The 23,094-nt window shown below is 42.5% G+C and overlaps 1 protein-coding gene across 1 annotated transcript in view; it reads left to right on the forward strand.

The window, feature by feature from the left end:
• The window catches only part of Tnfsf11 (TNF superfamily member 11), a 33,021-nt gene extending 13,177 nt beyond the window's left edge, over window positions 1–19,844 (forward strand). Inside the window, exons 3-5 of the mRNA XM_005070940.3 lie at window positions 12,919–12,964; window positions 13,043–13,141; window positions 18,380–19,844. Coding sequence (XP_005070997.1) covers window positions 12,919–12,964; window positions 13,043–13,141; window positions 18,380–18,801 — 567 coding nt within the window. The 3' untranslated portion in view covers window positions 18,802–19,844. The remainder of the gene's footprint in view (window positions 1–12,918; window positions 12,965–13,042; window positions 13,142–18,379) is intronic.
• Window positions 19,845–23,094: the final 3,250 nt, after the last annotated feature.

Genomic DNA, 23,094 nt, shown 5'->3' on the forward strand with positions numbered 1-23,094 from the left:
GGCTGGTCAGTGAGTCCCCAGGGTCTGCCTGGCTCTTCTCTCAAGCACTGGGAGGAGATGGGCATTGCTGTGTCTGGCTTTCATGTGGCCTTCATTCTTGTTCATCAAACAGTTTTCCCACTAAGCCATATCTCCAGATCTGAATATAAATATTTTTATTGTACATAATATATAAGACTTCTTTTATTTAATATTTATGTAGACAAATGTCTTATTTGAGAACATTAAATTTTTTTTTCCTGATAGGGCTTGAGAGATGCCTGTATTGGTAAAGTGCTTGGAAGACCCAAGTTAATTTCTAGAACACACATTTTAAAAACTCAGGAGGGGCTAGATAGATGGCTTGGTGCTAAGAGCACTTGCTGCTCTTCCAGGGAACCCAGATTCCATTCCGCGCTGTCTGTAACTCCACTTTCAGGTGATATGACAACTTCTTCTGGCTCCCTAACCATCAGGCATACATGTAGTATATATAAATGATGCAGGCAAAACACCTACCCACATAAAATAAAATAAAAATCCAGGACTAGGTTCTTGTAATTCCTACACTATAGAAGAAGAGACAGGGAAATCTCAAGGGCTTGCTGGAGAGTCAGCCTGGCATATGTGGCAAATGATAAATGCCTAGGGCTGAGTTAGCTCAGTGTCTCAGTGTCACCTAGCCTAAGACCTGATGCATGGGAGGCTCAACTAGCTTCCAGTCTTGCTGCCATTTGCCTATAAAGCTTGAGGAAGGGGCTGCCTAGAACCACCAGGGAAAAGGAGATAGTTATGAGCGTATCAAGAGCAGTCTCTGATATTAGCTCAAACAAACAAACAAACAAACAAACAAACAGAAAAAGCCCTCAAAAATACCCTAGTCTTTGGCTGAAGAGCAAGGCAGACCCTGGGGTGCTCACTCACCAGCCAGCCTAAACAAACAAGCCCCAGATTCTATGAGGTACTCTGTCTCAATAAAATAAGGTGAAGCGCAATAGAGGAAGATACGTGTTGTCAACCTCTAGCCTCTATACACAGAAACAGGACTGAACAATAGGAAATGTCTATAGACTGTGGAACAAAGCTGTAAGCTTCCCCAGGCCAAGGATTCTAGTTGGCTATTAAATGCATCACACCCAACATATTCTTAGGACTGTTTGAAAGAAAAAGTAAAACAATGAAGGATGGCCTGCTTATTGAATGCTGTAAACTAAGGTTTATGAATGAAATGAGACGTTAACCAATTTCTGAAGCCATTAGGAAATGTTACAAAGATGGTTCTTTCTCATCTGCTATGTCAGACACCTGCTTGGTTGTCATGAACGGCCGCTGTGGACAATATTGCCTCAGTGCCATCACAACTAGGTTTGTAAAGTAGTGTCTCTCTCTAGACCTCTCACTTCAGCCCCATGTCCTGTGGGTGTGTGTGCTATCCCGCAGTCTGATCACTGTGTAGAAGGAGACCTAGAATGTATGCTGGAAACTTGACTCTGGCTTCTTATATAAGTGCAATTGTGTAAATCTCTCTAATTCCATCCCCGAATATGAAAACCCAACAATGGGAACTGGAGCGACGGCTCAGTGGCTAAGACCACTTGCTGTTCTTGTGGAGGACTTGGGTTCAGTTCCCAGCACTCATGTTTTGGTTCCCAACCATCTTAGATGTTCTTTTCTGACCTGGTGGGCACTGTGCACATGTGGTACACATACATTCATGTAGGCGAAATGCTCACAAGCATCAAATAAGTAAATCCAGAAACAAACAAACACCAAACCAATGATGGCAGTGACAATAAGATCTTGAATACAGCCGTTCTTAACCATGAGCAGTGACCCCTTTGGGAGTCACATATCAGATAGCCTGCATATCAGATATTTATATTACAATTCATAACAGTAGTATATTTACAGTTTTGAAGTAGCAACAAAATAAGTTAATTGTTGGGGGTCACCACAACATGAGAAACTGTATGAAAGGGTCGCAGCGTTAGGAAGGTTTAGAAGCATGCCTTTCTGGAGAAGGAGAAAGTCATTATTGGAGCATAATGTTGTCCTGAGATAGTCAGTATATGTTTAGTCTCAGTCCCTTTATAGCTGATAATGTATATGCACGCTATACCTTTACAGCAAGACTAGTGAACCCGTTATTTCTGATGCTTTTGCTATGCAATGAAATAGTCACTGCTACTTGACATTTTCCCAATTGGAAGACTCTTATCAAGGGAAATGGCTGGTTATGATTCTTTCTCTCTCTATCATACTCCTGAGATGAGTCATCCAGGCCTGGATTCTCTTTCTTCAACATGTCCGTGTCTTCCCTGTGTCCAGGGTGGCGTCTTGGGAATGATACCTCTGTACTAATGCACCCTGCTGGCTGGACATCTAGCTGTCAGCTGAGTTTCCATTTGCATGTGATGCTTCAGGAAGAGACTGCCTACAACCAACAAGGAGAGAGAGAGAGGTGCCACTGGCAGTTTCTGACATACATTAGGTCTGGATTAGTAGGAAAGTAGACTCACTATACCCATCACACATTTACCCTCCCATATACACCTGTATAGATGTACATGGAGCAAGTGTTGACACAAGTCTGAAAAGTTTCAGTGGCCAGGATGTTATTTTCTAAAGTTTGTGTTTAGGTAACTAGAGAGATCAAGAGAGAGCTTGAAAAGTAGACTTAACAGCATTCACCCATTAAGGAAGTGTCCGTCACAGGTCCTTCTAGACATGCATCTACAATTTTGATTGCCACTTGCCATTTTTGGCTAGATTTTATGGACTCAGAAACATTTACTCAAAACTAGAATGTTCATCGTGTTGAGTGATTGCTTTCTTTTTTCCTTGTGGAACTCTGATTCCTTCCAATTCCAATGCTGATTATTAGAAAAAGCCTAGCCAGGATTGTGCACATGACTTTAATCCCAGCATTTAGGAGGCCAAGGCAGGTAGATCTCAGTGAGTTTGAGAACAGCCTGGCCTACTGAATTTCAGGACAGTCAGAGCCGGGGGAAGGGGAAGCATCTCCACAAATTTCAACTGAAAACAGTGAAATTTTGAACAGGTTATGTCTGCCTGTAGACTTTGGAGTTGTTATGTAGACATTATTTCTCATAGGTTTTTCAGTTTCCAAAGAAAGATCAAGGGATGACTTCAAATCCCAATCCCATTTACTGTCTTTTGCCTTTGTGTTCAAGATTATGTATCCTAAGAGAGTTTCTCATAAACACAGAAGGAAACTTGAGTTTGGGTCACTGGTGTTCCCAAGTTGAGATGTTAGTCATGTAGTGGTTTTCCAGTAGGATTCCATCTCCCTTTGCCATAATAGTTTTGGGAATTGCAATCAACCTCAATCATATTTAGTGTGTATAAAAGCTATCTTTATGGGAAATCTGAAATAAAATCCGCAATGATTTCCTACAGAGCCAAGGCCATCTGTATTAGTGACTTTTCTGTTGCTGTGATAAAACATGACCAAGGCAACTTACAGAAGAAAGGGTCTGCTTGGGCTCACAGTTCCTGACAGATGAGAGCCCCTCATGCCAGGGAAGTATAGCAAAAGGCATGGTAGCAGAAACTGGATGCTGACAGCTCGAATTGTGAATAATAAGCGCAAAACAGAGATGGGGGAGGAGAGAGAGAGAGAGAGAGAGAGAGAGAGAGAGAGAGAGAGAGAGAGCACACTCACATTGGGAATGGCAGGAGGTTTTCAAACCTTAGCGTACCATTCCCAGTGACATGCTTTCTCTAGCAAGGCTGTACCTTCTAGACCTCCACAACCAGTGCCATCAAGTGTTCAAATACACAACCCCATGGAGGACATTCTCATTTAAGCCATAATACCATCTACTGCCATTTGCCCAACAAAAGCCTGGTGGCAGTATACATAATCTCAGGAGAGCCCCAGAGATGTAGGCAGGAGCCAGCCAGGAGGTTTGGAATGGGAAACTAACCAGCAAGTGATGTCAGAGATGAGCTGCTTTTATCTATGCTCTGAATGCCCCCGGATGGAAGAAAAGATATTTTGAATGGGCATCTTGAAAGAGACAGAGTTAGAAGGAGATACCTGAGAGACGGGCATTCATGATAGGCCAACTTCAGACATTTAGTGGAGCTTTTGACGCTAAGGGGTGAGTTACCTTGCACATGAATGGAATAGAGGGGAGGGTAAGTCCTGGGGCACTGTTTTCCAATCTAACTGCATCTTCAATGAACTTGGTGTCCTTGTTTTTTATTTTTTTTAATTTTTTTTAGAGCTTCCAGATCCTTGACTAGAGGTTCTGACTGGATAGCCATAACGGTGGACCCTGTGGAGTCTCCAAACCATCCCAAGTGCTAAGAGCCATTGGTGAACAGAACAGCCATTTTTTACATTTCTTTTTAATGAACTGAATGTGAGAGCGAAGGGTGAAGGCTGTTATCTAGAAAAGGTGGTCTACAAGCTCGAGAGAGTTGTGTATATCAGAGATGATCTGACATCTAGTGACTTCTGGACCTGAAGTTCAAGGTTGGGAGGAGGTCCGTTCTAGGAAACTTCCTGGTCACGAAGATGCTGATCCAGTCCTAGATCTAGACCTTTTGAGAATATCAAGTGGTGATCACCGCAGTATCTGGGGTAAAAATACTAGTTCAAAATGCTAAGTGTCAAACTCTTCCAGAACATAGGACGCTCCTCATGCCCATTGCAGCTACTTCTTAGGCTTGCTCTCTGGAGTGACAACTCTGTCATCTCTGCCATACCTAGCTAGAAGCCTGATGATGGCCTTAAGCTTTTACTTTCTCCTTAAGTTCTTCCCCTGACCTTCCTGCTGTGGATTCTATGTCCTCACAAAACATTCAAGCAGGACTCTACTTGGTGGATATATGAATTAGGTTCTTGTTTATGCTCTTTGAACACTTCAGGCCCATTTTGCCTAGCTGTTTTTCAGATTGTCTCTCAAAATGCAGTGGGGGCATGTCCCAAAAGAGGCTCGCACTCCACTAATGCTTGCCCACCTGCCTGTGGAATTAAGAGGCCCTAATTCCACAGAGTCCACATGGAGCTTATTATTTGGACACTGGTTACATGCCCCCCACTGGATCTGCCTTATCCTGTGACTTTCATTTCTGTCCCCAGTGACAAGCATGCAGTAATAACTTAAATCACACATTTAATGAGCGAATGACTCATACCCATCCCCACATTATATGTCATGTGCAGCATCTTATTGTTGCGTTGCTATTGCTCTGAAGAAACATCATGACTAATAGCAAGTTGAGGAGGAAAGGATCTATTTGACTCACACTTCCATGTGAGTGTTCATCAGTGAAGGAAGTCAGGACAGGAACTCAAACAGGACAGGAACCCGGAGGCAGGAGCTAATGCAGAGACCATGGAGGAGTACTGCTTACTGACTAGCTACTCATGTCTTGCTCAGCCTCCTGTATTATAGAACTGATAACCATCCAGGGATGGCACCTACAATAGGCCAACACCCCCCCTCCATCAATCACTAATTAAGAAAATGCCCAACAGGCTTGCCTACAGTCTCATCTTATGGAGACAGTTTCTCAGTTAAGGCTCCCATCTTTCAAATTACTCCAGTCTGGGCCAAATTGACATAAAACTAGTCAGTACATGTGGCTAGTCACTCTTGTCAGAAGCAAGCCATGTTGTAAACCTATAAGATTTGTTAGAATTGCAGGTCACAAGTGAGTTTTGCGTCCAGAGGGCAATTTCCTCTCTCTGGGCATGAGTCCTCAAGGACCCTCCGCTGGTCGCTTACATCCTTCTCTTGCTATCCTCACTGTCTACAGTGGCTGCCCCGAGACTTTTGTTCCTGGGGTATCAGGAACACTTCTGAGAGACTGTGAAAGCCATCTTTTTCTGAGGAGGTGGATCCTAGTGGTGTGGAAAACACTGCCAGTGTAAGGCTGGCATTCCTGTTGCAGTGGGCCGAGCAAATCAGAGTCAGGCCACACTCCTCTGCTGAGTCTCTGCATATATATATATATATATATATATATATATATATATATTTATTTAATGAGTAGCATAGTAGAAGACACTTTAAAGTTGGGCTTTTCATGAAGACTAATGCCGCTGTCATAAGACTTCTTTTTCAAAGCCCAGGGGAACCTTTCACTGTAGCAGAAGCTTCCTCTTTTAAACCATGAAGGTTAAACAATAAAAACTAATTTTCTATTCCCAGACTACCCATTGCCCTTCCAAGAAAAGCATCACTCTGCTTTATGAAAACAAGGACACGTAGCTCCTTGGCCCCTTAATGTGGAGAGTACATTAGCAGTTGTAGATGCGTCTCTTCCACTCCTGGAAGAAATGGTACCCAGGTGGCCATCATGGCCACTTTCTTCACCAGGAACTTTCAAAGACTTCCGTGACAGTCTCTCAGTGAGCAGGTGGCAGTCCAGCTCTTGGGATTAGTGAGGTTTAGGCACCTTTCTGCCTTTGCCCTCCCCTCTTCTTGCTGTACTGTTGGACCCCTTTTCTTCTTCCATCCTCCATGGGGTTGAGGAGGAGCGGACGCCATTGTGCGTGCTTGTGGGTGTGGGTGGTGTGGGTGGGGGGACTCTGCCAAAGGAAGCTGAGGTGAGGAGCATCTTTATTTGTGTACCCTGATCAGACAGAATTCTGCTCTAAAGTTCTCAGCTTTGGGGTGTGTTTGTCTGTCACCACTCCTAAGGACCTGGACCGTCATCAGGACATCTAATAATGTCTCTTTCTTGGTGTAGGCTTTAGGACTGGGGAGGGGGGAGCTGATATAAGGATTCTAAGTTCTACCTCAGTAGGTATCCTACAGCCCAGTGGGAAGCCTTTCTGGAGGTGATAGCTCAGCCCGTCACTAAAGATGAGCTATAGCAGGGGTCACTAGGGAATTCTGGCTAAGGGTCAGATCAGCAGGTGGCTAAGGTACCCATGATTGGGAAGCCAGGTTCTGGTGCACACCATTAGAAGAAGCTCCTGTGACCCAGCCCCCAGCACTGCCAGCATCCTTGGGGGAGGAGGGGGCACACAGACACCGTGGAGGAAGAGCTGAGGAACCAGACAGGCAGCTCAGTGACTAGCTGCTGTTTTCTCTACGCCTGAAAGACCTCAGATAGCAAGTGGTCTAGTTCCCCTTGCCTTAAGCAGTTTCAAAGTCTTAAGATGTAGAAAGACAACTGGATGCCTTACAAAACTCCAATCTCCTAATCATGCACTTGGTTGCTCTGGCAACCAGCTCCCATCCTCTGAGTTATCTCACTGGTATAAATAGGCCCGGTTGAGATAGGTTTATGACTAACAGAAGATGCTTTCACCATTTTTGTCATTAAAGCAATCCCAGGAACTTTAGGAGTAGTGTGGCAGGAACTTTGGATATAGACCTAATTATTTATCTCCTTCAGTCTCGCACAGAGCCCCAGCTACGCAGTCTCATAAACCATAGGACGGCACTTGTTCCTGAAGTAACCAAGCAGTTTCAGCAGCCAGGCATCAGTTTGAAGCTCAGAGGTTAGGGAAAAGAGCTAGGAAGCAATTTCTGTCTTCCCAAGGAGAGATGGGAGCTTAAAGGCAGTAGTTCCAGGCTGATGAGGAGGAGGTGGGATTTCTGAGGTATTTACCATGTATAAGTCTCCAGGACTTCCCTGCAGGAAAGGGAAATGGGCTATTCATTTTCAGAAACAACCTGAGTGTGGCATTCATGTTCTAGCTAGCTGATGAATGCACTATTCTTGTAACTAGGTCGGAGAAGAATTACATGAAGGCTATCATTAAGATGTTAAAATGAGTGCATTACATATGTTAACAAGTGTATGAACCCTGTATTATATCTGGCAAGCGGGGTGGTAAATCCTTGTTCAACCAGCCAGATGTCCCTGCAGCTGCTGTGGTATTGCAGAGGGAGGCAGCCACCTGAGGCCCTTGCTACCGACCGGTGCCAAGAGTGTCTGGAGCATCTGGCTGTACAAATTGCTTCTTCTGTGATTTGATTGGCAGGTACTGCATGGATCACATGATTCATATCACAGCATGGGTGGGATTTCAGACTGATAAACCCAGACTCCAGCAACTTGACCTTTACATGGAACCTATTCAGTTGAGAATGCCTCAGTCAGAACATGTGTGTGTATGTACACATATATGTATGTATATATATGTATATTATATATATACATACATACATACACATATTATTTAGAAGGAGGAAAGCAAAATTGAAGTCAAACAACCTTAGGATCAGTTTACTAACATATATACATATATATATATGTATATATGTGTATATATATATATATATATATATATATATATACACTCAGAGGTTTGTTTGTAGCAGTTATTTAGCACAGTTTGCAAAGGTGGGCTTAGAAGTTGGATAAATTATGTGGAGCCAAATTCCTATATCCAGTTAAGGACTTTAAAACACAACTCAGAGTTTGTATTTATTCTCACACAGTGTTGCCTCCCCTAAGTGGGCCTGACTTCCCAAGAAGAACAGCTTTTCCCCAAGTTTGCCAAAAAATTCCGACATCATTTAAAAAGCCGTGCGGGTTTCTGAAGGGAGCTGGGTCCTAGTAGATTGGATGTTTCCCCCATAACACCCCTGGGGACTGCACTTCTTGGATGTCCCGCTTAAGAGAAGTTGAATAGAGGCCACAGTGGAGACCACAGTTACACAACCAATTGATCTTTTGTGTGCTTTGTTCCCCGGAGGAGAGGTTGTGAAATATAAACATTTTTCCTATGACTTAAACTCAGTTGAAATTAAGAAAAAAATCAAATCTGTTGTTTTCCTGTCTTTACAGATGTACTCTGATGGAAAAGATGAAAAATTAATGCAATCTATTTCAACAGATAACACTTAAAGTGCAATTTCGTCATTTGAATGTGTTGTTCCAGGGGACGTTAATTGGGGCAATGTCCATTAGGTGGCACTGTGTTAGAAGTTTTCTTTATCCTTAACTGCAATTTCTTTGGCTGCCTACTTGGTTCAGTTTTCTCTTTCTGGTTTGTTCCCTTTCCTTGTTCTGTTAAAGGAAGTTATTATAATTTAGGCCTTAAGTATGCTTATTTAAAAATGGATACGTTTTTGGAAAGACTTCTTTTACAGTTTGATCATAAATAAGTTCATTCATTCATGAAGTTTCTTAACTCTCATAGGTAAAGATTCTTGTATCCTGGGTAGTTTATAGGAACCAAGGGTTGTGTGTGTGTGTGTGTGCGTAGGTGCATGTGTCTGTGTGTGTGTGTGTGTGTGTCTATGTGTGTGTGTGTGTCTGTGTCTCTCTCTGTGTGTATGTGTCTGTGTGTGTGTGTGTGTGTGTCTATGTGTGTGTGTGTCTGTGTTACTCTCTGTGTGTCTGTGTCTATCTCTGTGTGTCTGTTGTTTGTGTATGTGTGTGTGTATCTGTGTGTGTCTGTTGTTTGTGTATGTGTGTGCATGTCTGTGTTACAGGTAGCTGTATTCTAGGAAGGCAAATTGCTGATCTTCTAAGTTAGGGAGTCAGGTAGAAAACTGGGTTCTTTTGAAGATATCTAGATAGTAGTTCCTAGTCAGGGGAGGACTTTGCTCAGTCCTCTCTAGATACCGTCCAGATTTCTGCTCTAGGATTTTTATTACATAATTCTCATATAATTAAAAAATGATAGTTCAAGAGAAAAGTTGGTTGACTGAAACGTAAGAATTTATTCATGTTTTAGGATGTAGGATAGAAATGTAACTTGTGAGATTATACCTTTGAGTGAACACGGGCGTTCCCAAACAACGATTCATGGGAACACTGAATTAGCAGTCACCTTTTCAACATCTAGCTGGGTATCAGAACCCACCCTGGAGCATCCTTTGAAAAATATCAAGTTGATATGGAACCAGTGGCTGTGATAAGGCCAGGGCAATCCCAAAGTGTCCTTCAAATTGCAGCTGCACCATCCACTGGGATACATCAAGTTCTACCTAGAAGAAATTTGTGTGAGCGCACATGCTTACATGCACGCACACACGCACACATGTACATGCATGTGTAAGGGCGCACTTTGTGTGTGGGTACGCATGGTACATATGTGTAGAAGCCAGAGGCCATCTGAGGGTTTTGTTATTCAGAGACCACAAACCTTGATTTGTTAGTACAGGGTCTGTTGTTGGCCTGGAGAATGATTGTTTGGCTGTCCAGAGAGTTCCAAGGACCTGCTTGTGAGTGAGTGCTGGGCTTACAAGGATGCACCAATGTCTGGTATTCCTGGTTCTTTTTTCAAACAAACCAAGCACTGGTTCTGGGGATCTAATGCAGATCTTCACGGTGGTGTGGCAAGTACTAGGTCAAATGAAATGTCCTTCAGCTAAGAATGTGTGTGTGTGTGTGTGTGTGTGTGTGTGTGTGTGTGTATGTATGTATGTATCTTTTTGCAGTCTCAAAGCTCAAAGACAACTTAAAATTACAGACTTAGAATGGTATGTTTATGATTGCTCATAAACAACCATTTCTTTCTGGCTCAAAAAATTGGGATGGAGACATATATGCCACAGTGTTTTGTGTGTGTGACCTGAGGTCACTGATTCATCATATGATCCCTTTTGGGTACCGAAGCCTCCTTACTGAATTTCTGAGAGAAATTGGATTCTTGGATACTCTAGCGAAATAACATAAAGGCATTACCTCCTGGGTCTCTAACGAGAGGTCTAATTCATCCTAGGACATGAACCCTTTTTTCCCCTGACAGCAGGCATTGAAAGTGCTTCTAAGAGGTGCTATTTATTGAATTTTCTTGTAACTAAATGGGTCTTTGGCAGCTCTGACCTAGAAGCCACTGATTAAACAGGAAAGGAAAGTGCATTCCCAGTGGAGAGGGAGAAAAATGTCCCTGCCCCTTTAATCAGGGGCTTCAGTCTCGGCTTTGGGCTGAGTCTCAAGCTTTGAGATAATTCCTCATTTGCCCATGTAGAAATCCTTGCAAAGGGGATTTGTCAATCTCCGCCGAGGTTATAGCAGCTGCTCGTCTGTTAGAAATTCTAATGTGAGAATTCAGCACAGACCTCCTGTATCTCAGCCTCAGACTGCATGATCCTGCAGCTGGTAAATGCTTGTCCTGGAGGTCAGCTCGCACCACATACCACACTGGCCACAGTGACATTTTTCTTACTTTTTCTCCACAATTAGGCTGAGCGTGTAGAAAATCAGAGAAGAGATGTGTAGGGATGTGCCATACCTCTACTCTCCTGATGGTGGAGCAGGCCAGAGCTAGGGGAAAATGAGGGTGTGGCTTTAAGCCTCAGACGATAACTGTCTCCAAGATGCCTATTCTTATCAGGTAAAGATGCAGTATGTATATGTGGTATCTATGTGTAGATATACACAATGGATATAGAGACACTGTGTGTGTAAATGTATAAAGTCACACACAATGTATAATGATGTACTTTGTGTATATATAAATGCATAGGAATATGTCATTATTAAAATATACTATATAATTATGTATATATTTACACATATATTTTGTAACTATATACATATACACACAATATATATATGTAACTATATATGTATAATCATGTATACATAGGTATGTATACACATACTCTGCAATGTGAATGTCAAGTGAGCCAAACCAGGAGGTTCCAGAGATTAGGACACCATTGAGAATCCTGAAAAGAGACCCATGAGACCAGAGGTCAGCAGAAGTGGGGGAAAGAAAGATGACTGAGAGCCATTGCATTGTTCAATGCAAGGGGCCACCATCTGTTTAAAATTCCCAACAGTGGGCTACAGGCTGTACAGGGACCCACGTGTAGGCCAGGGCAGAGGCTGACCTTATGTGACCCCTGTGGGTTCTCTAAAAGTTATGAAAAACACAATACATCCTTTGAGGGTGCTGAAGGCAGAGAGAAGAATAAAGAAGAATAAATGTTATCTCTAGGTTGCTTCTCACTGACAAGAGTTGAACTTGTGTTATTCCGTCTACCCGTTTAATGGTCCAGCTGTATGACGGAAAACCTTCCTGGGATAGGGGAAGCCCTCATGACGTGGGCTATTCTTTAAACATCGTGGAGTGGTAGGTGGTCAGCAGGAATGTTTATCCTAGGAAGGGGAATGGGACACTATCCCGAGTTGAGAACATCCAGGTATCTGAGTTTACTGGGCACTCTGCTGGGGTGCTCACCTACACTGTCCCATCCAGCCTTCCCAGTGGGCTACTCTTTAAGCACCGAGATTTGAACCAAGGCAAAAGCTAGAGCTTTGACCTCCTCTATCTTATGGGACATTTCATGTTAGCTACCGTCTGAATTGGGCGAGCATGTGGTCACTTAGCAGAGACTTCATTTTGGGAGCTCAAGTTAAATATGCAATTACTGATACTTATCTACCTGCATTCATTCTTTTTCTGGCCTATGCATCTAGACTTACTTGCAGGAATATTTTAATTATTGGCATTCTAAAAGCTCTTAGACCTTCATAGCGTATTTTAAACACACTATAACTTGAAAAAGCATCATCATCATCAACAACAACAACAATAAATACTAGCAGCCAGGCATCTTTCTTGTGGGCTGAGCTGCACTATAAACAGGAACTCGCTACCGGGCTACACAAAAAGAGGCCACTAAAAACCAAAGAGCGTGAGACATTGTGTATACTTGTTACTTTTATGGCTTACTTCATTTTCATTTGTGCACCTGTTACAGACTTTTAATTATGTTCCATTATTTTGTTTTATAAGTTAATTTGTTTCTTGCTTTCTTTTATTGCCCTGAAGGTATGTAGGTAGGTGTGTGTGTGTGTTGGACATTTTAAGCATTTTGGGGTGTTGGGGATCTAGGAATACAAGATGGGGGGACTTCGCTGCCTCAGAGCTTCCGGCCTCCTTGTAAAGTATCCTGGCTGATTATGCATCTGGTAGTCCTACATATTTTTACTGCTTTGCAAAAAGAATGAGTTTATGAATAAAATTCTCTTCTATTTCAGGAATTACAACATATTGTCGGGCCACAGCGCTTCACGGGAGTCCCAGGTAATTATGAGTTGGTATTCGTGTTTGAAGTCTGCGCAGTCTGTAGTCTTTAAGTTCACCTGGTTCTGTCATCCTCAGCTATGATGGAAGGTTCATGGTCCGAACTGACCCAGCGAGTCAAGTCAGAGGTTCAGCCTTTTGCTCATCTCACTATTAATGCTGCCAACATCCCATCGGGTAAGTTATATTTACGATCTGCCTGAAAACAGGTTTCAATTTTTCACTCATCAGCCCACGGCCATGCTCACACCTATTTGTAGGCTGTTACTAAAACCTTTGAGCCTTGACTTCTAACCTGAAAGAAGGAGACAAACCCTTCAGTTGACTCCTACCTTGTCAATCATGTCACAGTCAGATTCATGATCTGTATGTATGTACTCATTTTTGGATCATGGAAGTAGGTGTTTACTTTAAGTACCTGCCGGTTGTAAACACATATAATTGTTCACAGTGATCATCTGTTCTTACTCATGAAGTAGGTTAGTTTGAAATCAAGCTCATCCCCATTACTGACATCCTTGGTGGATGACTTCAATCAGGAAGCCAGTAAGTTTTCCTTCCAGGAGGACTTTGTGGGGGCCAGCAGATGACAGAAGTCCCCAGGAAGCTGAGCTATTCTGTCCCTTCTCCCTATCCTCCCACTCCCTGGCACATAATTAGTTTAATAGGCCAGAGACCTGATTACTTCTGAAAATGAGGACCCAGAGCTCTGTGCCTGCAGCCACCTCAATGTACTAGGTAGTCATCACATAGTTCCACTGACTACTCACAGCGGGCTAGGCAGAGATTTCCAGGACAGTGAACATTGTGGTAGAGTGATAATTATCCATCACTGTTACCTCTACTGTGTCCTGCATACTGAACACCTCCTATGCTTAAGTATTTTGCTGTGTGTTCATGAACTCTCATCCTCGATACAAGGTGGCAATTATCATTCTGGCATTATAGAGACTGTGAGATGGCATTTTACATAGTTTGTCACTTGCTTAAGGTCACTGTGGTAACAAGATTTGACTTTACACTCTACTTAATTCTCAGATCAGTCTTATACGCTATCCTAGAAGCAGGCTGCAAGGTGCCTGTGGTAGGTTGGCTTTTTCAGAAGGAAGTAATACAAGGGTCATATGTATTTTTGCCAGAAATAGATTAGTTTGGTATCCAATGACAAGGGCTCTAGTGTCTGCGACCTTGTACAAAGTCGTTGAATCTGTGCCTCAGCTACAGCAATCAGAAATAACGTCCACCTTGTGGGGAAGCTATACATACTATATTCTTGGGTAGAAGGGGGCACATTACACTCAGCAAATGTGATTTACAATTATTATTTGAGCTTGATTAAGTCATTATGTAAATTCCATTTTGTTCTACAAATGGCTTAAGGTGATTTTTTTCCTTTTTTGAGTTTAAATATTTTTGTCTTTTAAATAATAAAAGTTTACCTTTTAATAATTTTGGCATATTATCCTTGCATAGGCCATAGAGAGAGGTTTTTTTTCTCATTGAAGATACAAAAGGTGAGAAACAAACTCTTGAACCATGAGGAGATTTCTCCAGGCTGTTCTGATCCACAGAGCTCTCTGTCTGTGTGTGCCTGACTGTGGAGCTATGCTGATTTTCTCTGAGTGGGAAAACTAGCTTGCATGTTCACAGAGGCAATCAAATTAATACCAATGCATGGGCTGAGTGTGCTATGAATGTACCCTACATTTATCTTTTCAGTTCACTTTAAATGGCATAGGATAAACATTGCCTGAGACGGTGTGCCAAAGTCAGCTTGGCAATGGCAAGCATGTTATAGTTATAAAGCTCCCTCCACGGGCACCTAGAAACTAACCAGTGCCAAAAATCCAGGCAAAACTCCTGGCTATGCTCTGACAGCTATTTGGTATAGGATACAGGAAAATGAACCTCTGTATGATTCTGCTTAAGAAAATAGAGTGAGTGGCTCTGGTTGGGCCAATAGCCCTTCTAACCCATTGTTTTCCCAATGCTGGCCAGTGCTGAATGATTCAGGGGAAGTTGGCTTTCACGTGCTATTTTTATTTTGGAACGCTGTTAGATATTTCTTTATACACAGGGACTCCAGTGTGGACTGTTCTGCAGTTTCAAAGTTTCTTGAGGCAAATGCATTAGGAAGCACTTGGGGGGGGTAGGGTCAGAATATGGGATCTTTCCTTAGGGAGCTATGCAGGCTAAATGTTTGCTGAGGTCCCTTTCCAACACTAGCAGCTGGGAGCCCAGCGGAGAGTTGGAGAGGTCAGCCAGCCTGGGGTAAGAGGTCCTCAGCATACCTCATTAGCGAAAGAAATCCCGGCTGCCAGGGCAGGCCTTCCCCTTGCTGCTTTCTCATCTTTCCCCACTGTCATCCTTTGGTGAGCCCTTTACTCACAGCGTCTAGCTTCCTAGCCTTTCTTCTGTGTGTTTCACGATCGCCCCACTGCGCTTCAATAGCGTTGTCCTCACCACCAAGGTGCTCCCTTTCCTCAACCCACTTTAGACGTGAACCTTCCCACTTTTCTTGTTCTTCTGTCTCACCAAGTTCAGCTCTGCTGACATCACAAATCTCTGCCGCTTCTGTTGGGCAGTCCCTTGTCACTGAAATCAAACCCTGCTCCTTATAGCAGGCAGCACTGGGAAGGTCATACTTTATGTGCCCGCTTCTTATTTTCCGTGACATCGGTGGTAAGCATCCCAAGGGGTCACTGCTTGGTAAAAGTCTTCATTATGGACAGAGAGGGTCATTCTTCATTTTAAGCAGAGTGAATGTCCACAGGAAGCACCATGTTAGATGTCCTCCTGTCAGATACCAGGATGAATCAACACTTGAGAACAGGAATGGAGAAAAGCAGAGAGCACATTAGACTATGGAGGATGCTTCTTCTACTTGACACACTGAACTATGGGGATGGTACTTGGTCAGGGTTCCTATCTGTTCTCACCACTATTTTGTATTACTTTCTTGCCTTCCCTGGCCATGTCTCACTCCAAAATTGGTAGGTCCATCCCATAGACAGAAGAGACAGTACTTCAGTGATTTAACTTATCTCTGCTAAGAGATATGCATATGACAATTGAATGAAATGTAGTACAGGAATTGGGTAAGAAGCTGGGCAATATGAATTAACTTGAGATGGGACTATTTTGAATTTCATAAGCTTTGCCCATGGAGTAGGTGGCTGTCTACCAGCCTGGAGGAGTTATCATGTCAGCGTTTATGATGATGTAGCATGAGCAGACTTTTACAGTCTCCCATTGATTCATTTGGGACTCTATAGGGAGGTGTTTGCATTTGGACACTGGACTCCAGGCAGAGCTGAGATAAGACCTCCAGTGGGGGAAAAGGATTGCTGTCCACTGCCTGGAGACTGGTGACTGGCTGTAGCAGTCTTGCTGTGAAGTTTGAGAACCCTCGTGTCCTCTTTGGAAACTGGAACCTTGTTTTTTGTACATTTAATGATGGGTGGTCCCACTGTAGATTGACTGCCCCATGCCCTGCCTCACTCTTTCTGTCTCCTGTTTGATTTCAGCAATAGCTTGACTTGGAGGTCCTCAGTTCACAGCCAAGAGACCACCGAGCATTCTGTGTTCAACCTCTGACTCTAGTGAAGGATACAGGTGTTCACGTCTCTCCAGGGCTCCAGCTACTGTGGGAAAGTAGATAGTGTAGGGGGTATTGTTATTGTTTATATATATAGATCTTCTTGGTTCCACCAAACCAGAGAGTTCTCAACTTTAATGACTTAGAATCTAGTTCATGGAGTGGTGGCTTCAGTGTTAGTCCCTGTGCTTATTTCTTTTATTATTTTTTAAAATTTATTTTTATTTTATTTGCATTTGTGCTTTTGCCACGGATGTCAGGTCCCCTGGAACTGAAATTACAGTTTTGAGCTGTCATGTGGGTTCTCAGAATTGAGCCAGGGTCCTCTAGAAGAGCAGTCAGGGCTCTTAACCACTGGGCCATATCTCCAGCCCCTATTTCTTTTATTCTTAAAAATTATTTATGTATATAGTTGTATACCATAATATTGGAACAATTATGACATTTTTGTTCAAGTATATCATGTATTTTGACCATATTCATTTTCCATTACACTCAATCCCAAATAGCACACTTCTATTTGAATGGTGTATATGTGTGTGTGTTCTAGTATCTGTATACGAACAAGAACCTGTAATACTTATCTTTTCTGGGTCTCCCTGACTGATTTCTGTCGTTTGCCACCTCAATACTAACAAGTTGTAGGCAACATGGCACACAACAAATTGTGTATGCTGCAAAAACAGATTTCTCCCTGCCCCCAGTCTGAGACAGGTTGTGTTTCGTGTTACTCCAGAGAGATGGCTCTGTTAGCTTAGTACAACTCTTTATAGAATCCTTGGAGGGAAGATGTGTTTTTGAACCTTCCCATGCTTCTGTAAACTCTTACCTTCTCAGTTATCACTTTTTCCTATAGAATAATTAATGTCCACATAAGTACACATATTGCATAATTTGATTTATTAGAGGTATCCTCAATTTTTAAACAACTAGTAATGTACATCAAACCTGGACTGTGAAAAACATTGGGTATGTGGGTGACTTAAAATGTTTTTTTAGAATGTGGACTTCTCCAGAAACAATAACATGGAGGTCCCTCATCACCTCATTTCGTGGACCAGAAGTGGTTGTAGAGAACTAGGAACTGGGGTGTGGTTTTACAATATTGGATGTGCGTGATTGCATGAAGTTGAGGATCTAGGATATTTTGTGTTTGAGCTTCTCTAGAACAGACACTCAACTGTGTGTCTCTGGCTAAGGTGGGGATAATAGATGGTGACACAGTTGGAACTGGCCTACCCACAGCTTTTGAGACCCAGATCCTCACATCCGTCTAAATACCCTGGATGGAAATTCTCTTTCTGTACAAGATGATTTCATTCCTATCTGAATTGACTCTGGCCAATTCCCCTCTTCAACCAGGAATGAACTGCTCCTCTCTGTGGGGCTCAATCTTCTCTCTTTTATGTTTCTGGGCATCATAGCACCTTCATGGAGCCCATTTTGACCCCTCTGTATGGGAAAAAATTTGTTGTCTCTCCTTCAAATTCTCATAGCAATTCTATGTACTTCCTCCAAGCTCTGCTTCTCTTCTGGAACATGTTGCAATGTTGCTTGTGTCCTATAGCTTCCCTAAGGGCAGGAATGGAGGACTTTCGCTTTCATGTCTTCAGTGTGCAGGACAGAAAGCACTAAGTCCAGTTGAATGTACCCATCCCCACACAGAAAATAAGTGTCAAGGTAAGTCATTGTGTTAGACTAAGGACTGTGGTGTTAGCATGTAGCACCACCCTGCCAGCCTTCGGAAATAACCAGAAACGTTTTCTTATCAAAGAAGTGGATTCTAAATCTGTGCCTCTGTGCTCTGTTCTCTGTAGGTTCCCATAAAGTCAGCTTGTCCTCTTGGTACCATGACCGGGGATGGGCCAAGATCTCCAACATGACTCTAAGCAATGGGAAACTAAGGGTTAACCAAGATGGCTTCTATTACCTGTATGCCAACATTTGCTTCAGGCATCATGAGACATCGGGAGCCCTAGCCACAGAGTATCTTCAGCTGATGGTGTATGTGGTTAAAACCAGTGTCAAAATCCCAAGTTCTCACAACCTGATGAAGGGAGGGAGCACCAAATACTGGGCAGGGAGTTCTGAGTTCCACTTCTACTCCATAAACGTTGGAGGGTTTTTTAAGCTCCGAGCAGGTGAAGAAATCAGCGTTCAGGTGTCCAACCCTTCTCTGCTAGATCCTGATCAAGATGCGACCTACTTTGGGGCTTTCAAAGTTCAAGACATAGACTGACACTCATTCTGTGGAGCATTAGCATGTATGTCCTAGATGTTTGGAAGCATTTTCAAAAATGGAAGATGTATATAGTTGTGTAAGACTACTAAGAGACATTGTATAAAACTCATGGTCTTCTCTCTTGACCCTGTACACGTCATGCATATGTAAAGTCAATAGGAGATGGTAGACTCTTGGTGGTTACATAATGGTTGTACAAATTTGTAATGAAGTCCTAGAACTAAATGGAAGGGGTCGTAGTCTCTGGGTCTAACTCCTGGCCATGTGCCACTGAGAACCTCAAAGTTAAGAGGGTGCCATTTCATTGTTAGACAAACGATAGTTTGAAGGGTTACATTCTTTTGAAGGGTTACATCATGCTGGAACCTGCATATGAGTACTTTTTTTCCTAATGAGGAGAGAAAATATATGTATTTTTATATAATATCTAAAGTTATATTTCAGGTGTAATGTTTTCTGTGCAAAATATTGTAAATTATGTTTGTGCTATAGTATTTGATTAAAAATATTTAAAAATGTCTCACTGTTGACATATTTAATGTTTTAAATGTACAGATGTATTTAACTGCTGCACTTTGTAATTCCCCTGAGGGAACTGGTAGCTAAAGGGAATGATACTGTTTCAGGCGACCACATGTAGTTTATTTCTTCATTCTTTTTAATATAATAGCGTTTTCAGACTTGTCAAGCCTATGCAAACAAAAAAATTAAATGGATACTTTGAATAATAAGCAGAATGTTGGTCACCAGGTGCCTTTCAAATTTAGAAGCAAATTGACTGTAGGAGCTGACATAGCAAAAAGGGTACACAACAGGCTACTGAGATCTGTCAGGAGTATTTATATAATTATTGAACAGGTGTTTTTTTCTACAAGAGATACAAATTGTAAATTTTGTGTTTTTTGATAGAAAAAGCATTGTGGTTTATCTGCAAAAAAAATCCACCTCAATTTAGTGAAAGTTATTTTGTTATACTGTACAATAAAAGTATTGTCTCTGAATGTTAATTTTTTGGTACAAAAATAAATTTCTATGAAACATGCCTACTTATTTTTGTTCTCCACTTTCACGTGTGTCTTGCTCTGCGATCCAGTTCTTTCTCATGTGATAGTGAAGCTTCGGTCTTTTTCCAAAGGTTACTGGGAGAAATGCAGATTTAATTAAAACCTAGGAACAGAATCAATTAAATTAATGAACCCTAGAATTTGAAAGATAATTTTCAAGGGATTTATATTCAAGGATATAGCCAGAGAGAAAACAAGCTCCTCACTTTTTGCTCTGTTTGTATCATGAGAAGACTGTGGTGTCTGGCTTGGGGAGCATCAGGGCATGCTCTCCCTTACCGCAGTAACAGGGACTCACTTTGGCCTGGACACATTTCCTCATGGAAATTTGTGTGGATGAGCTGTCTAAACCACACTGGTTACTCATGAAGGGTAGAGAAAAGAGAGAAAACAGTCAACTTGGGAAGACACAGGAAGCCATTATTTGAGGCACTTGCCACTTGCAGATAAATGTTTTTTGATGATTGAGACAGCATAGAACTGGGGAAAGAGTAGCAGCTGTTACCGAGAAGAAAACAGATTTTAAGCGCCAGAACTCTAATGGTGGGCCTCGATGGTGTTGGCCAAAATACACCTACTATTTTACATCTGTCAGTAAATCTGAGTTTAAATAGTGCAAAACATGACTTGAGTGTTGTGTATCCTGATGGCTACTGCTTGTTTTAAGGAAGAATTTCCATGAGCAGCCAAGTTTCTGTAGCTTCCATAGACACAGACTCCGGCTATAGCCTCATTAGCTACCCAGCTTCTAACCTGGTCCTGCAGTCTCCACTTGTTCATTTTGTATTTGTTGAGCACCAGTGATATGCTAAGCCAGTATCAGCCATTGACTGTGGTTAAAGGTGGGTCTCCAAGCCCTGGGCTTCCATTCCAAACCTTGGGAGTCACAGAAAGTCTACAATGAAATGTGGGCTAGGAAGTTGAAAAGTTGGAGGAAAAGCCTCCAATGTGGATGCAGAATGCCTACTAGTAACCTTTACTTGGGGGTAACATGTTAGTTACTTTGAACTGTTGTGATAAATATGTGAGGAGAACCCCTTGCATCAATGGTTCTTCCTAATGCTGCCACCCTTTATTACGGTCCCCCTTTCCCTTGGCTTTGTCTTCTCTGCATCTCTTCCTTATTTCCACTCTGTGCTTTAATCCCCTCCCAACCCCCTAGACTTCCCCAGAGGACAATGTGGTGGAGGTAATTTCTCAATAGAGGGTCCCTCCTCCCAGATGTGTCTGGGTTTGTGTTGAGTTGACATAAACTAACCAGCACACTTGTGGACCCTGGGGGATAAGGAGGCTGCTGTGCCTGACTGAGGAGAGACCAGACCATGTCCCCACCCTGCTACAGCCTAGTAAATGGAAGGAGTGACAAAACAATGCCAGGAAACCTGTGTGTATTGGATGCAGTAGATCTGAGCTGCTGGCTCATTTTACCTGCTGCATTTCAGCCCTCTTAACCTGCCAAATCTGGGGAAGGAAAGCATGCCAAGCCTCAAGTTATCTGTCTTCCTGAATCAATGTTTACAACCACACCAGGCCCATGCATCCAAGCCTCTTTCTAAAACACAACATGAAGTGATTCTTACTTAGTGCGCTTGCTTCTCCCATGCTCTTCTGCTCTCCTTTATCTCATTCATTCATAGATGTTTTAAATTTTTGTTTCATGTGCATTGGTGTGTTTTGTCTGCATCGTTGTCTGTATACCATGTGTGTGCCCATGCCTTCAGAAGCCAGAATCTAGATGCCACAGAATTGGAGTACCTGGAGCCACCTGGAAGGTGGTGAGAATCAAACTCGGATCCTCTGGAAGGGCAGTCAATGCTCTTAACTGCAAAGCCATCTCTCTAGCCCCATCTCATTCATCTCTATTAGGCTGCCTAAAGTTCCCAGGGGAGATAACCTATTTCCTCAGTGACTTTGGAGGGAAGCTGAGAACTCAGGACCCTTCCTTTCTTTCTGAGTGTTTGTATTGGATTGCCTTGACATAACAACACCACTATATGCTATGCTTTGGGGACACAGAACTTTAACTCCTTTGTGATCTTACGGTTGGCCTCTGGGTCACCATGGGCACACCTCATGTGCATTCTGCTCAATTTGTCTTTGTTAATTGATTCTTCTGCTTCTTTGCTATGAAATTGAAACATGGTCTCAGTAACCACAGTTATAAATGTTAATTAGCTATTGACTCACATTAATATGACTTAGCCTCATGTCATTTCTTTTAATAAAATGTGTACACATGTTATATTTCATTGATAAAACAAGTACCCCTTCGATTAATAACGTTTATGACAATTCTCTTTTTTTAACTTTAAAGGTGTGTGTGTGTGTGTGTGTGTGTGTGTGTGTGAATGTATGTCACATTTGTGTAAGGGTCAAAAGAGGTCTTCAGATCCCCTGGAACTAGAGTTCTAGGCCATTATGAGCAGCTTGACATGGGTGCTGGGAACCAAATCCAGACCTGCAAGAACAGTGTACACTCTCAACAGTAACTTGAAATTATCTATATCTATATCTATCTATATCTTAGTCTCTTTCCCTGTTCTTTGCTGACAGATTTACTGTTGGGGCTGGGCATTATGGGATCTTAACCAGCACTCCAGCTATTTTGTTTTAATTAGACATGGCCTGAGCCAGAAGGACTGACATCTGGGGAAAGAAGATGGTTGTCCCAGATCAAGCAAAGAGCACAAACGGCTCCTCACCATCTTCTGGCTCTACTTGAACCTTCAGAGCATCAAATGGTGCCCACCCATGCTGGGGAAGACAGTCATGACTCAGCTAATCAACTCGAGGAATGTCTTCACAAACATACCCAGAAATAGTGTTTTACTGTCTGGGCATTCTATAGTAGTCAGTGTATTTGCCTCATAATGTTAACCATTATGCTACATTGAGGACACCAAGGCACCTGTAAAGTAGCTTAGCAGAGGTAGCTATTTTGAGAAGCCCAAATGCACTCGGATGACAACGATGTCACTTTCTGACTTGATGGGATTACCATGGAAACAAATCTCTGATCATGCCTGTGGAAGTGGATCTAGATTAGCTTGGCTGAAGTAAGAGGACTAGCCATGAGTGCCAGTCCCCAGGCTGGGGACCCCAACTGAATAGAAAAAGGGCAAGGGAGCTAAACACAGACATTCTTCTTCTTTGCTTCCTGATTGGACACACGGCCTGCTTCCTCCTGCTGCTTATCTGTGACTTTCCTGCCATGATGGAGTGTACT

This window comes from Mesocricetus auratus, unplaced genomic scaffold (genome assembly GCF_017639785.1).
Source record: "Mesocricetus auratus isolate SY011 unplaced genomic scaffold, BCM_Maur_2.0 Super-Scaffold_2245, whole genome shotgun sequence".
In the NCBI taxonomy this organism is placed as follows: Eukaryota; Metazoa; Chordata; class Mammalia; order Rodentia; family Cricetidae; genus Mesocricetus; species Mesocricetus auratus.